Source organism: Lissotriton vulgaris, chromosome 5 (assembly GCF_964263255.1).
Source record: "Lissotriton vulgaris chromosome 5, aLisVul1.2, whole genome shotgun sequence".
NCBI lineage: Eukaryota > Metazoa > Chordata > Amphibia > Caudata > Salamandridae > Lissotriton > Lissotriton vulgaris.
The window spans coordinates 1,620,989,326-1,621,006,740 of record NC_141693.1 but is presented as its reverse complement, the minus strand read 5'-3'; the positions used below and the strand labels follow the sequence as shown (position 1 = coordinate 1,621,006,740).

At 42.0% G+C, this 17,415-nt stretch overlaps 1 protein-coding gene across 1 annotated transcript; it reads right to left on the bottom strand.

The window, feature by feature from the left end:
* Nucleotides 1–826: 826 nt before the first annotated feature.
* LOC147716848 (olfactory receptor 11H6-like) lies at nt 827–1,780 on the bottom strand. The gene has a single exon (XM_086919804.1). It carries the CDS (start codon nt 1,778–1,780, stop codon nt 827–829), a length of 954 nt encoding a protein of 317 aa, XP_086775930.1.
* Between the last annotated feature and the right edge of the window lie 15,635 nt (nt 1,781–17,415).

Below are 17,415 nucleotides of genomic sequence, written 5' to 3'. Positions count from 1 at the left end.
GGTGTCGTGTGCAAACTGAAGCAGAAAGAAAATATGGCATTTAAACATTTAATAAGCACATGCTAACTTAACACAATATATAGAAACGTAGTAACCATATGACAGCCTAGCTTCACCATATCTCATTAAGGGCCTGAAAAAATACAGCCACTTCATCACCACTTCAATGAAACAACAATAGCGTGCCTGACTAGCCAGATCCATCTTCAAGGTCAGATGCATCATCTATAAAGTTATCATGACCAGCAGCCACGCCCATCTGGCTGCCCCCAGTGTCACATGGCACCTAAAGCCAAAAAGCCATCATACTGTAGGTGAAGATGTGTGAAAAATAAATAACGAGGCAGCAGATCTGTTTCATAAATACCTCTATAACTAATAAGCCCCACCAATTACATTCTTCAATGTACGAAAGAGTTGAATAAGCAGCACTGTAAAGAACGCTGAATCATAACACATTATGAAATCTACCTCTCCTTTCAGTATCCAGCAACCCCAACCCTAGATGCACTGTTGGTAGAACTGTGCTATCAAATATCACACACACACACACACATACATATGCACACACACACACACACACTCACACACACACTCAGTCACTCCCTCATTCATTAACTTGCCTCACTCATTCACTCACTACCCTTATTCGTTTTAATATCAATGTAAAAATATCAAAAGCTGCAGTTATCTGTCTGTCATTCCCTTATCGATAGTCACCCTGTCCTCTTAGTTTTGTGGGTGCAGCCATCCTTCTCTGTAGTCTGTGGACATCAATCAATTGTTCTTGCAGTAGATCTCCTGTTTCCTTTCAGTAATGTTTTATTTATAGTGACTCTGAAATCTGGGTTCTTTTCGAGCATATCATTTTTCTCAGAGCCATAATCACCTCTTTGTTTCTGAGGGTGTAAATCAGAGGATTTAGGAACGGCACCAGCAAAGAATATATGAGACAAACTACCTTATCAAAAACAAATGTGTCCTGTGAGGTAGGTCTTAAGTACATAAAGGAAAGAGACGAAAAAAATAATATCACAACAGTGAGGTGAGAGGTGCAAGTGGAGAACGCTTTCTTTCGTCCGGTAGCTGATGGCATCCTGATGATAGTTAATATAATACAACTATAGGAAACAACAATTGTCAAAAAGGTTAACATAAGGATTACAGATGCAAAGACGTAACCTGCGACCTTTGTGATGTAGTCCAGGTTGCAGGCCAGTTTAATGATAGACTGATCACAAAACAAGTGGTCAAGTTGGTTGGACCCACAGAAGGATAACTTGGATATGAGAATGATGGGTACAGCGTAGCACACAAAACCCAAGATCCAGCAATTCATGGCCAGAACAAGGCATCTGGAACTGTGCATTTGCCTGGAATAATATAGCGGTTTGCAAATGGCCAAATATCGGTCATAACTCATCACTGTCAATAAAAAGGTCTCAGCAGCTCCCAGAGAGGTGAAAAAATAAAACTGCAGAAAACACCCCGTAATACTAATGCTCGTGTCTTTTAGAATGGCTGCCAAGATGTTGGGTACCGTTGCAGCAGTGTAGCAGATTTCAGTGAATGAGAAGTTGATCAAGAAAAGGTACATTGGCTTATGGAGGCCAGGATTAGAAATCACAAGTAATATGATCAAAATATTGCCTGAAACTGTCATAAGGTAGATCACGAAAAGGAAAATGAAGATACTTTGATTCAGTAGTGGAAGTGCTTTAAAGCCAGTGATCACAAATTGCGTTATTATTGTGCTGTTGTCTGAGATCTCGCAAGCCATGCCTTGTCTGAAAAAAAAAAGGATTAATGAGAGTTACTAGGCATATCCAACAAAAATCAGAAACATCGTCTTTCTTAGACAGGAATTCATGTGATAGGCTCACTGAGGCATGTCCTACTCCAAAGAAGCGACATTGGATGTAAAGGTGACACAAAATTTGTGTTGGTGTTATTGGTGCTTAATAATATTCAAAGGGTTAATTGGATGGATCTGAGGCGTGTGAGTCCCAAAGGATAAGTGCCCTGGGCATTAAAGCCCACACAGGAAATCCACACTAGAAAATCCATAAATAGCAAGATTCAAAGTTCGACCATGAAGGTTTATATAACATTAAGAATTATACAGAGCGCCATAGGCAAAATGGTTCATCAAGTAAGATCAGCATGAATATCACAAAGTAGAAATTTAAAAATAGAATCAAAAGAAAGATTGGCATGGAGCACTTTTTTTTTTAAGGTTTCACGTTTAAATATATGTGCTTTGTATGATTTGAAGTGACACCACTGTCCATAATAGTAAACGTACATTGACAATAAACAATCAACATTGCAGGCTTACCTTAAATCACTTCAAGACATAAGGGCAAATTACGATGTCGGTAGGTCCAACACCGATGGCTCGTCTGTGTCGGACCCACCGGCATCTGCCCCTGTGGTCCCCCGGCCTTATCAGAAGGCAATGGGTGGAGAGACCGACTGCAGTGCTTCCAAAGGGCTTGAAGAGCCTGTTGGTGCATCGTAGGGTCAGTAATCCCTACAATAAGGCGGTGCCTGACTAGGCACCGCCGTTGGGATTACAATGTCTTTTCCACCTCCCTTAGGGCGGTTCACCCGCCATGAAAAGGCATGTGGTAAGTGACATTGAGCCCCAGTAGCAGGGCCCCCTTCTCCACGGTCCCTCCGCTATGGGGCATGGGGGGCCATCCCTGCACAATGTTTCATGCCCCGCAAGGTGCCTGCCAGATGGTGCAGGTATGTTTTAACCCCTTCGATGCGTGTGATAAGGTCAACTCGTCATGGGCGTTACCTGCACTGTGCGTGTGACGAGTTGACCTTGTCACGTAACGCGGGATTTTCGCGGGAAAACCGCTAGCAGTTAAGAGTGTTTATTTTCTTTTAGCGAATGTCTTTAACATGTGTATTTGTAAAGCGCATGTTCACCCTGAGGTCTCTTGGCGCTGAATAACAGATGTTCATTGATACCCACTCAATGGTACTCATTTTATCGACCTCAGATGGATGAAAGGCTGAGCCGCCGGGATTTGAACCACTGACACTGAGGTTGAACACAGACCCCTGCAATGGACGCATTAGTCCACTGAGCCACGAGACCCGGCTTTGCAATAGGGAATACAAATATTGCTACCACCGTGAATGTGGTCGCATTGTAATCAGGACAGTGGGACTGCTGAATTTTAGTCGGGCGGTTTTGCGTCCGATACGGCCAGACCAGCATTGTAATCAGGCCCTTGATAGGCCTTGAGAACCTCTAACCTACATACAAGGAGAAAAAACATGGCACTACTGAACAATAATTGTTTCAGCTAAATTATGTGTCAACCTTCAGTACTGAAACATTACAATATGTTTCTCTGGCAGGCAGGTTTCTTCCAAAGCACATTATTTGTTACCCTACGAATAAAAAACACCATGGAATTGTACACCATTTCCTCTTAGGAGAAAAGAAACACACAGAATTAGAGAAACCACGCAGCAGTACAACATTTATATGGCACCTAAACAAATAGGTAGATTCAGGGCTCGATTCCTATAAATGAAAGACCTATATGTGTGCAGAGAACAATTTCCTGTTTATACTACGCTGTCATCATACACTTATTTGAAGGATTAACCACTTCGGCGCTACACACATTTTCGCCTTGTGCAGGCGATTTACATAGTGGGCTGGATTCGGACGGCCCCCGGCCGTCCTCCGCACACGCCCACAGTGACGCATGACAGCCAAGGGCCGTTATGCGCACCAACGGAGTTAAGGCCCTGGATTAGAGTTCAGTGGACAAGTTACACCATCGCAAACCTTACAGCTATTCTGTCTGCCATTGTATACAATACACTTGTATTTCAGCGTATGGGATATCCGTCATATTTGTGACAGAGTAACCCATCCGATGAACTTTAAATCAGACCCTAAGTCTAGATGCAGGAATAATTCATTTGGGTAAAAGTATTTAAGGAAGTCGTGTCCTATGTTACGCTTTCATATGCTAGGCCACTTTCTGAATCAAACCTTCTTGATTTTGAAGAGAGCAATGTAAATGCAGCACTCTCACGTGTTAAAGAGTACAATAAGATTGAAACGTTTGTATGCTTTACATCTGGGTCAACGATTCAGAAAAGGGGGTGGTGATGAACAGAGTGTCTGAATTAAGCAGACCACTCTTACCCAGTCCAAAGATCAGGGCTTGATCCATCACCGTTATTTATCTCACTGCCCCATCCCTGCTCAGAACCTGGCTATATGCAAATCAGTCTGTCCATGGCCCAGTGCATCATGGGAACAGGGCAGACTAAACTACCAAGCCAATTCTTCACCAGAAAGGAGACAAGCTACCGGGGACCGGTTTCTGGCATTTCAGCCGTCTTCGGCCCGGCTTGCTTGAATCCTGATGGAGCAGTGAGAAAGGGACTCATGTCTGAGTATACCCTGCCACACCTATAGTGGCCAAAAACGATTCAGAAAAGGGGGTGGTGATGTGAGTCCCTTGCTCATTGCACCATCAGGATTCAAGCAAGCCGGGCCGAAGACGGCTGAAATGCCAGAAACCGGTCCCCGGTAGCTTGTTTCCTTCCCAGTGTAAGAATTGGCTTTTGTAGTTTGGTTTGCCCTGTTCCCATCATGCACTGGGACAGGAACAGACTAATTTGCATACAGCCAGGTTCTGAAACTGGGATGGTGCAGTGAGCTAAAAAACGGTGTTGGATCTAGCCCTGATCTCTTGACTGGGTGAGAGTATTCTGTTTAATTCAGAGACTCTGTCCCTCACCACCCCTTGTTGTAAATATTACATCTGGGTCAAAACACAATACCTAAAAAATGTGCAATCGCTGTCAAATGAAAGTTTGACATAATCAGTGTACATAAGAAAGGTATAAGCATAGCACAGAGACTAAACATTATTTTTAAAAAAGTTAAATCAGATCTTGTAAGGGAAATGGAAGGATCATAGTTCAATTGTTTATCTGGAGTGAACGGTAATTTAATAGTACATTTTCTACTTCAATTATCTCCAGTTGTTGATTAAATCCAGGGGAAACGTGATTATGTAGAGTACTATCAACTCAGAAGACTAAAGGGAAAAACTGCATATTGGTCAGCCTCTGATATTTGTGACACTGTCGATCTGTGCACAGTCAATTACAGAACCCTAATAAGAGTAATGCAGAGCGAACAACTTGAAAATGAGTAAAGACAGTCGTAGGAACCAACCAAAAATATCTTTATTGTGAAGCATTGGCACAGTTGTACTTTGTTTGGTACTTCAATACCGCAACACCTACAACTACACATTTTAATGATAACTAAACAACAGATCTTTTAGTTACTAAGGCCTGTCTGCAATCCCCTTGACTATAATAAATAATAACCCCTTCTTACTGAACTATTTTTTGTTCGTTTTGGGGTCCAGCTGTCCTATTTTTACTACTTGATGACCGAGAAAAAGAAAGGCCTCTCAGAGTAGTGGATAACTCTATAATTGTCTCTATGGGTTCCTTATGTGTACTGCAGTACCAATGCGACAAAAAGATAGATTTAAAGCAGCCATTTGATTGGCCACTCAAGGCACACTATTCATAAACATGCCCATCACTTAATAAAAAACTCAAAGGCATTTCCGACACACCATTACAACCACACTGTGAGTTAAACCATCTCTATGTGAGTCACCCATAAGTTGCATATATCTAAGGTCTCAAAATATTCAGGAAAGTTCTGCAAATAAATATTCACGCCATATAAATTCCGAGTGAATATTGTTGTATTTTTATATCACTGTATTACAACATTTCAACACTGGAATTTGCCTGGAAACAGAAACTTTGTTATTCTCACACATACTAGAAACATACATTGGATTTAATCTTATTTGAAATATGCCTCTGCAAACCATTCTAGTTGTTCACAGTCTTTAGCTTCTTTAACATGAGGTATTGCTTGCACTCAACACTTTACTGGAGGCAAACTGTGCACCATGTGCACCATGTAACTTTTGTTCACCGAACCAGAGTTGGCTCCAGGACTATGCTAATGTGAATAGCAATATGAGGGATGATGTCTTCAGTGATGTCATTAATGATGCGATTTAAAATGTAATAGGAGGCAACATGTGGGGTGATATCAGTACATGATGTGGCACGAGTTATAGTTAGCTCTCAGAACTATAACTGGTAAATGTCTGTGATTTCTTTGTTTTTAAATGATTCTGGTGTTATTTTAACATTACTCTACCATTTTCTATTATCAGTGAATACACACACACACGTTTTCTTAAAATGTTTAAAAATTACTTGGTATTCATATATCTATTTATACATATTTCTTTATAGTTGGTGCTTGACCCATGACGGGCAGTCCTGCCCTGAACAGAAGAGGAAGAGGAAGAGGAAGGGGCAGAGTTAAGGAGAATTGCAGTGAGGATCTGCAGAGGCTGGACGGTGGGTGGTCAGAGGATAAAGGCCTTGAACCCATGAGCACAGAAATGTTGGCATGTAACATTAGCCTAGCATCACAGCGTGTCATGTGTCAGGCATAGCTGGTACCCAGTGCTGCAGCAGTACAGAAGGTACTGACTGCACTCTTTTCCTGCCCTTGCTTGTTCTTTGCCTGCTCCTCTTGCCTGCAAACCCACCAGCTGCTCAGCTCGCTTAGCCTGGTTTAGTTCGGTTCAGCACACATGCACCATCCTGCCAAGTGTCTCTCCATTCCGCTGATTGTTTTCCTCATTGTTTGGCCCTGGATTGTGAGCTCCCTTGGACAACTAAACAATTTAAAAATTCGCAATTTGAAATCAAATGATGCATAGCTTTTAAGAAATCGCAAAATTGAGATTTCTTAAATGCTATCGCAATTTTAGAAATCGCAAAAAATTTGCAATTTCTAAAATTGCATGATGCATCCCAAAAAGCACTTTTGGAATCGCAAACGGCCGATTTTAAGGAATCGCACCGTTTGCGATTCCAAAAATGCTTGATGCATGTGGGCCAAAGCATCATTTGATTTCAAATTGCGAAATTTGAAATTGCAAGTGCAAATTTCCACGAAGTTGAACCTCATGGTAATTTGCGAAATTGTTTAAAAATGCACAAAAATGCATTTTTTAAACTGTTAAATTACAGACACACATGTCCTTAGGACATGTGTGTATGTAACTTATAGGTAAAAGTGCATTTCATGGGTGCAGGGGGGGTCATTTGGACCCCCCTCTCCACCCTTGAAATGCTTTGTTGAATTGCGATTTTTAAATTGCGAATTCGCAATTCCCATTCATTCCTATGGGCATTTCAGCCCATAGGAATGAATGGGAATTGCGAATTCGCAATTTGAAAATCGCATTTTTTATGCGATTCGGTAAAAATAGCGATTTTTACCGAATTGCATAAAAAATGCAAAAATATTCATGCATAGGCTTTTGCGATTTCTAATTTGCGAATCGCTATTTTTCGCAAATTAGAAATCGCAAAAGCCCATATTGATGCATGTGGGCCACAGTCTTTCCCAACTGGGGCGCTATCAAGAAAGAGAAAATTGGCAAGTCTGAATATTTCATTTAGGTTAGAATTGGACAAGACAAAGACCTCACAGAAGCAAGATTACAGCAATTTAGAGGGCTTAACCTGGTGCTCAATGTTCTCTTTCCGTCAATGTAACTCCACAAAAGGAATCGCGCTGCTGGACTCACTACGAGAGAGACAAACAGAAATTTCGGAAGTATTTAATTTACCTGCTCTATCTACACATGGCATATTCCCAATGGACCGCATAACACAACACACTTGAAAGCTCGACGGGCATTCTTGCATGACAGAGGCAGGGTTAGTTTAGGCTCCCATGACTTACTTCATCTGAAGGACTCTGGCCCTCATATACTGTGAGTAAGATGGATATATCTGAAAAGATGCAGTCCACATAGTGTCATAGGTCCCATGCAGGCCCATTGCCTTATGTTAGCATGTGCACACTGCAGGCTTTACTCTGCTTTGCACACATTACTATACACGTATTTTGATTCATGCCAGGCTGCACTGTACTTGTATTAAAATAGTGTTTGCTGGGTTCCTGCTTCTGCTGATCTTGATTTTGGGCGGTTTAGTGCTGTTTCTGCTATTACGCAATGGATGCTCCCTTTGTGAGACTACCAGGGCAGGCATTGCAGCAGCTGTACTGAGGGCCTAGACGTTCTGCATGCTGAATTTTGCTTAACTTTCTGCTATCCCATTTCACCTGCGTGCAACCTGTGTTTCATTGTGTCCTGTGCCTTTTTTAACGAGCTCTGGATGCTGTCACAAGCTGCCCTCAATTTCCAACTGCTGATGAGTCCCTTAGTGGGCTGTTCCTTGGGCATGCAACTCTTTTATAACCCAGTGTTTTGGCCAATGGCTGGAAATGGTTTCTGGGTCTTAATTTCATCGTAATCAACACAGGTTGTCCCATGAGGAGCATGATTGTTCCTTTGACCTTCTCAATTGGATCGCTGATATTTGTTTCTCGGATGGATCGGATTTCATAATGGAATTGTTGGCATCTCACTTGTAATCGCACATTTTGGGTCCAGGCGATACGCTTTAATGTATTATATTGATACAACAATCTGTATATTTTTTTCTCTCCTTTTGATTTTAGATTGCTTGACGCTTTGGTCCCAGTCAATGACTGTACTGTCATTCGGACGCTTTGGACCTGCTTATCGCCTGAATTCTGTTGTCAGCTTGGTGCTACCATCCTGACCTACGGGAGGGTGACATATGTCTCATGCATTTTCCCTATGTTAGCATGCGCACGCTGCAGTCTTCACTTTGCTTTGCACTCATTACTATGCACAAGTATTTTGCTTTATGCCATGCTGTACTCTCACACAGAATCTACTGTTGTTTTTGCTTTCTGTCTTTTCCTGGGATTTAGTCTGAACACCACGGACATGGTCAAACAACAATTCCCCTTGTTATTCTGTTTTGGTCAGGCCCTAACCCCTAGACAAAACATACATATGCAGTTGTTGTTCAGGAACACATACTCTTTGTCATATAGGTATGCACGGACATGGAAATACATACTTGGAGACAGATTTTCCATAGAAGAAATCGGGACTACACTTGAGATGAGAACTTTCATCTGTGCATGCTAAGGTATGGGGTCTGCTGCAAACACCCAGAGATCTTCTAATTTATAATCACTTTGCTTCTGTAGCAGCAGAGAGGGTAAGTTTATCATGTCTAATACCATGGCAGCTCATTGTATGAATTATACTGCATACTAGAGCACAATAGTTAAAATTAATATTTTAAACTTTACTCGTGTCTCTGTCAGATCTTACTGTGGATAAGTACGAGTGTGAGAGCAAGAGGATGTGATCTATTACCCCGATTCCTGAGTAGGTTGGGAGTGTTGTGTTCTGGGGTGTCCAATCACTTGTTCCCCTGTGAATGAGTAGGACAGCAAGTGAGATGCTATAGCTAGTCTGTCCCAGGCTCATGGGTACTAAGAAGGTGGGATGACTCATTCCTGCCTGCTAAGCTTCTATTGTCCCAAGCATATTTCTGTGATGTCACCCCTTCGATGAGTGTTCTTCAGAACGTTCTCAAACTTGTATGGTTGTGTAGTTTCTACTAATCCATAGAATCTCCACATTTCTTGGGCACCATCAACTAGGGACTTGGTGCCTAGATTGATTCCGGACACCCGCACAGGATACATTGGCCAAGACACCAGCTAGCTCATTGTGCCACCGTAAGCTCCCCTAACCTTACCTGGGAGCAAATGGTTTCTTGCAAGCACTGAATATGACAACCCTGACCCCTCAGGGATCGTGAAGGCAGTACACAACCTTTCACGCAATCACTCATGCTCACTTAATTTTCGAAGAAAGATACAGAGAATACATTGTGGGACGTTTTTGATATATTTATTTAACCAATAATATTCTTGTATAAAATACATGGACTGCAATGATTAATAGACAGAAGCAGATAAAAGTGATTACAAGCACCAAAAGAGTAAATAGTAGATGTAGTTCTACCATGGTGCTAAAACAGTGTATATATGCTGGTATTTAAACCAAGGCAGTAATCGAGCCTACTCCTACAATGAGAATCCTACTCTGCCTGGACTGTTTGTAGGTGTAGAAACAAGAATCCCCCCAAGGGAGGATCAAACCCCTTTGCCTGCTGGGAGAGAATGAAGGACCCCATCGTGGTCACAAACTGGATGAGCTGGACACCCCTCATGAGATGTCAGACTGCTGTGTGTTGAATTTCTCTGCATAGAATAACCCTACGTGTCTGCTGAAGTGCCTCCTCTACTATTCTATTGGGATGCTCACCTTTTACAATAGTAAGCAGCTTTGCGATGAGCATAACGATTAGTGATGTTATGGATATGTAGATAATCCCTTTTGCCCCGCATATGAAAATAGAGATGTCATTTGCACATAGTGTGAAAAGAGACCTTGTACGTGATGTTCATGGCATTGTGATTATGTTGTACGAAGCTGGATGTGTAAATAAGTTTAGTTTCAGAGAAACTAATCCAACATTGTCACACACGTAAATGTGTGCATAAGTTCATGGATGAAATGTTATTGTGAGGACAATGTTAGAAAGAATCTGGCTCACTACATGAGCCTAACTGAGGAATATAACACCCAATCCTCATACTAGGGGCTGATATATAAAAGCTATCTAAAAAGGGAGCAGAATCTTTAAAAACTTTAGAAAACTACTCCTAAAAACTTCTAAAAGCTAGCTGCACTGTGAGATAATCATTTAAATGGTTTTAAGTAATTACACAATTTGAATCCAAAGCACTCAGAAAGCCATGGTGTCTAGAAAAGATAGAAAAAGCTGTTTTAGCTCTTTTTATTTAAAAAACAGGCCATATTTTTCCACACATAAAAGTCCAAATATTTATGTGTTCCTAGTGGTAGACACAGCATTGCAGTTGCCCACAAATACATACAATATTCCCAATGGCGTAATTTGTAGCAGGTGTATGGAACAAAGGGGATTTCATAATTCCCACAGCAGCTCCCTATGGAGGTGCTGTAGCCAGAAGTGTTCAGCAGAGCCGCTGTTTACATCACTAGGAGCCGAAGCATCCCAGGGTGGCTCTAAGGATGCATTCATTTTCACTAGCATACGCAGGGGACAACAATACGCATGGGCCTTTACGGGGTCCATCAGTGCCTCAATGTCCAATGGCACAACCAATTGTGATCCGAGACATATATCCAGGATTCATTTATGGCTGCAAATCACACAGCGGAAGACAGGTTGCATGTAGTCAATCCAGACATGCCTGAGAGATAGGAACCAGGGCGCATTCAGTTCCTAAAGTCGAGGTGTGCAAAAGCAATGTACCATGTGCTCACGGCACCACAACACCAGCAGTGCTGTCTCCATACTGAATTGAACTGGGATATCCATGGCAGAGTAGAAAAATGTAAATCTGAATTCCCGCCACAAGTAGCAGGACAAGCAGGACCTCTCCAAAAACACTTCCAAACACAGAGTGTATGAAAGATTGTAAAACTCAGAAAATCGTCTGAAAGGTGATAACTTGACTAGCGCTGATACATTTAAAACAGTGCACTATTCCTTTCATATCGGAAATGTTGAGGATACGGCGTACCAGCTCCACATAATGCAGTGGGAAGTTAGTATGAAGTAGTATCCATATCTCAGACTTGGACCTTGCAACCTGGAGATCAGCGTCTCTCTGGCTGAAGTTAAAGCCACATCGTTTGAAAAAGCATGGCTTTCAGTTTGCTCAGAGAATCAAACTGTATGTTGGAAACATTTATTGAAGGCCATAGCTTTGCCTCGCTAAATGTGTGGGCAAGTGGAAACATTACTTGTGTGCAACAAGTCACTATGGAATTAGCCGTCACTAGATAAGCAATGCCCCGTTTCATTCCACTGCAACCTTGATCTTTCCACATCAAATAGCTCCAATTAGAGAGCAGCTTGAACACCAGATGAATCACAGAATCTGAAGAACCCTTCAGATAACAGACAAGTTTGCAACCAAAGCATTACATGCCCTGTGGAGAGAAATGTCTCGAAAAACGAAAGACCTGCTTAAAGCATCTTCACAGTTCGAACCACTAAGAAAAATGTCTGTGTTCTCACTCATTTTTGCATCTAAACCTGAATGGTAACTCCAAATACTCATGCACATAACCTTACCCTAGCGCTTTATATCTGCCTACCTGGTAGTAATGGATACAATATTAGAATTGGACATTTGTGACCGTTAGGGTGATGTAAGTATGGATTATACAGTCTGTGTATGGTGTCTCAGCCATAGTGAAAGGTAATTGTTCTAATTTTTCATTGTGCAGCATAATATACTTTGCATCTCTGTGTGTCATTGCCATCTGTCTATTCATTAGATCATGTTCTGAAAACAGACTAGTACTTTTGATGTAATGCCATGACACATGGCTAGAATGTAATGTTTGTAACGTCCACTTCAGTATTACAATGGACCGTAATTGTAACTATGCAAGTTGAAAAATAGACTAGCCTTGCTGTATTATGTCAATTGCAGAAGATGTATGCTGCCATTGAATAAATCCTGGATGATAATGGGGTCATACCATTGTCAACCAAGCCAATGCCTTTTCTAAGTTAAGCCTGTCTATCTTACACAATCCCCAACAGCTTCCTGTTTAGAAATCTTGCACAGCTTGTTGTATATTCCATACACGAAGTGCTTTTGATGTGGGTTCCAGGGACCTAATAGAAAATCCCTGAGATCCATGTAATCAGAATGAAGGGACAAGTTTTGCTTCACCTGGGAATGTGTTGAGGTTTTTAGCCAATCTAAGCACAACTTCCCAACACTATATGACATCACCACCCGAGTGTTCTGTTTGTACATTTAGGTGATCAGGCCTATTGATCCTAAACCCTTTGGTGTTGCACAGGTATCTAGATTAACACCTATTTGTGTTTGTGGGTAAAACCAACCATCCTTACCAATCGGGTATGATCAATTAAAACAGCCATTACGTATCATGGTATCATTTGTATCCGCACTGAAGTATGTTAAGTGCTGCCAATTCCTGAAGCAAGAGAGTACGGGAATATGCAGTGTGTTCAAATCCTTCATTTTTGCTATTCCAAGAAATGAAGTTTGTTGCACTGTTTTGTTCAGGAAAATCATTTGATGTGGTGCGAGGCATGTTCTAAATAAGGCCTCTGTTCCCTGAACCTGACCATCTTTTGTCCCACAGTTAGATTTTGTGTCTATTGTGGCTTTCTAAAGTCTAAACTCTGCATATACAGTTGAAAAATATAGGAAGCAGAGTATATCAGTTTGGACTGGTAGCTTATTTTTATGTGCAGGTGTAGGTGCAAGCCTATAACAATACAAGACTGAGTTTGATGTTTCAAAACCTAAAAAATAAGCAAATGTCTGTACCAATATCTTTGAACTGCCTTTCACTGGTGTTGGGCAGTGTTCCCATTATGTGGAAATATAAAAAGCACATGGGATGCACAAAAGGGTGACCATGATGTTGGTAACAGAACATATCTCCATAATTACATTTACCATCATGCAATTCATCTTTAGAAAATTCAGATGATTTCTCTAGATGTGCAAGCAAGTCCCATTCATCAGAGACAGTACTAGAGATGATAATATAATTTAAGGAAACTTTAAACAAATACGGAATTTGCAAAATTTCAGTAGGACCACACACATAATACAATACTATGTTCCGAAAAATTCCTTCAGGAACTGGAACTGCTGTAATGTTCACAAGTTGTACTGCAGAGAGTTCTGGGAGATTGTGTCCATTCAGAAGTAGGAAAAAGATAGTCACCAAACGAATCCAAAGTATCAGGAAAAGTAACCTCATTGCAATCCAGAGATGTAATCAGGGTGGGATGAAGTAAGTCTTTTTTAGCCAAAGTTAGAAAGCATACACACATTGCTGGGAGTAGCGGTGGTGGCAGCTCTGGTCACTTGAATTGATGAGAAGTTGTCATAATGTATGACGTGCAGACGCCGTTCGGTCTATTTTTGGCAGCTCAGAAGGTTATGTGGAACTGGGAGATAACTTGATCTGTGGCATATTCACATAGACATTGTCAATGTTTCAAATCGAGATTTATGTACTTGTTAATTTATACAGTTGTAGTTGTTTCAACAGGGAGAAGTATCAATTAATTGTTGGGTACAGCTTCTCTTTGGAGAGTGGAATCTTCTGTCATTATCAAAGCTTCTATCTGAACTTCCTGTAGAGGAGCAAGAGGAGTGCAGCGGCTACCCAGGAGCCCATGTGGCCTACAGTTGAGAAATGGCCACCTTGTGTGGTTTGATCTGATCAATAGAGACAAACCTTTTGTCTCTGTGACTGGCAAGGGGCGGAAAAGGTACAGATCTGGTACCTTCAACTGCCTGGACAGGTAAAGGCGCTCTGAAGAATGGCCCAAATTATTTTTGTCCACGATTACTTTTCTGACCAGGTCCCCAATCTTTGGGACCAGTCAGGTCTTGCCCGGACTACCTTTACTTCCCTGGAGGCAGTGTGTTTTACTTGGACGTTGCCTTGTAAAGCCTGGCATTCATTCAATTTCTGTAAAGCAGCCAAACGTTCATTGATGTCAAATGGTTTTTCAGGCACCACTGTGCTGACACTATCAAGATATGATACCCAAAATTTTACACCAAATAGGAGTTCATAATGTGTACGAACCCCTAGGGATTTTCTTGGCATTTTGTTAAGTGCCCTCTGGGTGCCATATCGGTGATAGACCCAACTCCCACCAAGCCTAATATTGTTGCTGTTAAGGATTGCTCAAAGTCATGTTTTCCCTCTCAATGACCAAATTTAGCTTTGGATGTACAGGGAGGAGTGCAGCAAAGCCACACCCAAACGTCCAATGGTTTCTTTGTAAGCCAGAGAGCTAAACGTAGGACCCTGGACAGAATGTAGTGTGCCAATTGTGTATGTCTTTATAAGCCGCTAAAATCCTCTATAACAGTTCGAGCATCAGCCGAGTGCTGTGGTCAAACCCACAGTAATCTGGAGCATGAATTCACTGCCAACAAGATATACTTGTAAGCCCCATCTGATTGTAAGGGTCCGTAATTGTCCAAATAAACACACGCCTAAGGCTTGTCTGAGATCAATAGAGGTGTCTGAGCTGAACATGCCATTGATTAACTTTTCATCTGCTGGAAGATGTTGCATTTAAGGACAAACTCCTTGGTCTGTTTTGATGGACCTGGCCATCAATAGTGGTGCTTCAGTAATGAAACTGTAGCAGTAATCCCTGTGTGAGTGGAACCCAGACTCGAATGTGCAGCTATTGTCAATCCTATTCTGCAATCAATGTTAGGTATTATTTTATCCCCCACTCATGGAATCTGAGCAAACAGGATGTTTTGTGTCTAACTTATAGGAGTACTTGAGTGAAAAGCAATTTGACAGGGCTGATCTATTGCACATGGTATTAACTGCCACAATAGTTGTTCCATCTATCCTCATACTTGAGGGAGTTATTGCAGCAACAGCAGCAGTATGAACTGTTGCCTTGGCGGCTTCATCTGCCATTGAATTCCCTTCAACGTGAACACCAACATGTTGATGACTCAATGTATGAATAACATGATCCTGGGCAGGCCTTCTTTCAGCTTTCCCACGTGTTTAAAAAGTGTCTTGTTCTCTACTGTGCAACTTTTAGAATCTCTAAATACATTCTGACCAATAGTGCAGATATTCATTACAGGACTGGACATAGTAAAACAAATCACACACTATATGTGTGGGGAAGACATGATCTGTATTCTGTAGTGCTAGTATCAGGGCTTTCAGTTCTGGCAGCTGCTACGAACAGTCCTTTAGGGACTGAGGCTGTGTTTTCCAAGGATGGAATTTTCAGTCATGCATGTGCCCTTTGATAATTGCACATGCAGTGAAATATTGCTGTTTCAATCCTACAGTAGGCTGGGCAGAACATTCAATATAAATGGTGCATTCATATCGATCTAGGGCATAATTGAATTCAGCAGAGGACATTCTTGTTTATACTGCAAAAATGCTTGTGTTTATTATGTAGAGTAGAATATGTACTCTACATCTGTTGCAGTGAGAGAGTTAGCCCATTGAATCCATCTTGGATGTAAAGCCTTAGGGGCAGATTTATGAGGCCCTTGCGCCTCCTTTCGCCGCAATTGCGTCACTTAATGTGACGCAACGGCGGCGCAAACAATGCGCCCTATTTACAACGTGACGCATCTAGGAGATGCGTCACGTTGGAAATCCCTGCGCCATGAGGAGGTGTTCCTGCGCAGGGGGGGCGTTCCTGCGCAGGAATGCCTCCTAAAAGTGGCTGAGTGAAATCTATGAGATTTCACTCAGTCACTTTCTACGTCAATTCCTTACGCCTGCTTGAAGCAGGCGTAAGGGTGACGCACAATGCATTGAAGAGGTGGCTCCTGTGCATTGCAGGAGTCATGTCGCACTTGCGACATGACTCCTGCAATGCGCCGCCCGTACGCCGAGAGATGCGTCATGCATCTTCACTAACTTGCACCATGGTGCGCCGCATCATTAATGCGGCGCACCATGGGTGGCGGAGCAGAGGCGCACTGTGGCGCATGTTAACTGGCGCATCCCTGGGGATGCGCCAGTTAACATAAATCTGCCCCTTGGTATTTGGAACGCTTTTCTTGGTGACGGCCTCTAAGGTCAGTACCGGGTTCATGACAATTATTTGTTTCCCCTGCGACAGTGCTCTCTCTCTCTCTCTCTCTCTCTCTCTCTCTCTCTCTCTCACTACAGCAGACTGTACTGCTGTGAATATTTTCTCAGTGATGCAAAACACGTTTGTGTTCAAATGAGATTTGTATACAATAGATACTGTATCACCTTAATTAAAAGTGATATAGGTGTTCCCGGTTGGTCCAGTGACTTCATGGATTACCAGGTTAGTTGTGTTGACAAAAGGCTTTGTAAAGGAAGTAATGGCATTGAGAGCTCCATGCAGACACCAAAACTTCCAACTAGAAGGAAATTATTCACAATAATTTGCGAAACCTAAGGAAATCTTGGGAGCCCAAATGTTCAAGCCCTCCTTGGTATAATGTGCCACTACTGAACTGGCTCAAAATGTGCTGGACAATATAGAAACTTTCTGGAACTGGGGCATTAACATTTCAGTCCTATCAGGATAATGGCTTTACTTGCACTCGTGGTCTACAACGCAATTACTCGAACCCAAACCACTGTGTGAAGTACCTGTACCCACAAGCATCACCCAGAGAAGATGTCTGCTCAGGCAAAAAAAGGAACGAAAAAAATAACAAAAACTATTATACAGTACGCTGTTTGAAATTGAGGTTTCTAGTTGGCTGAGGTTTGCACCCCATCCAAGTAGGGACGGCAA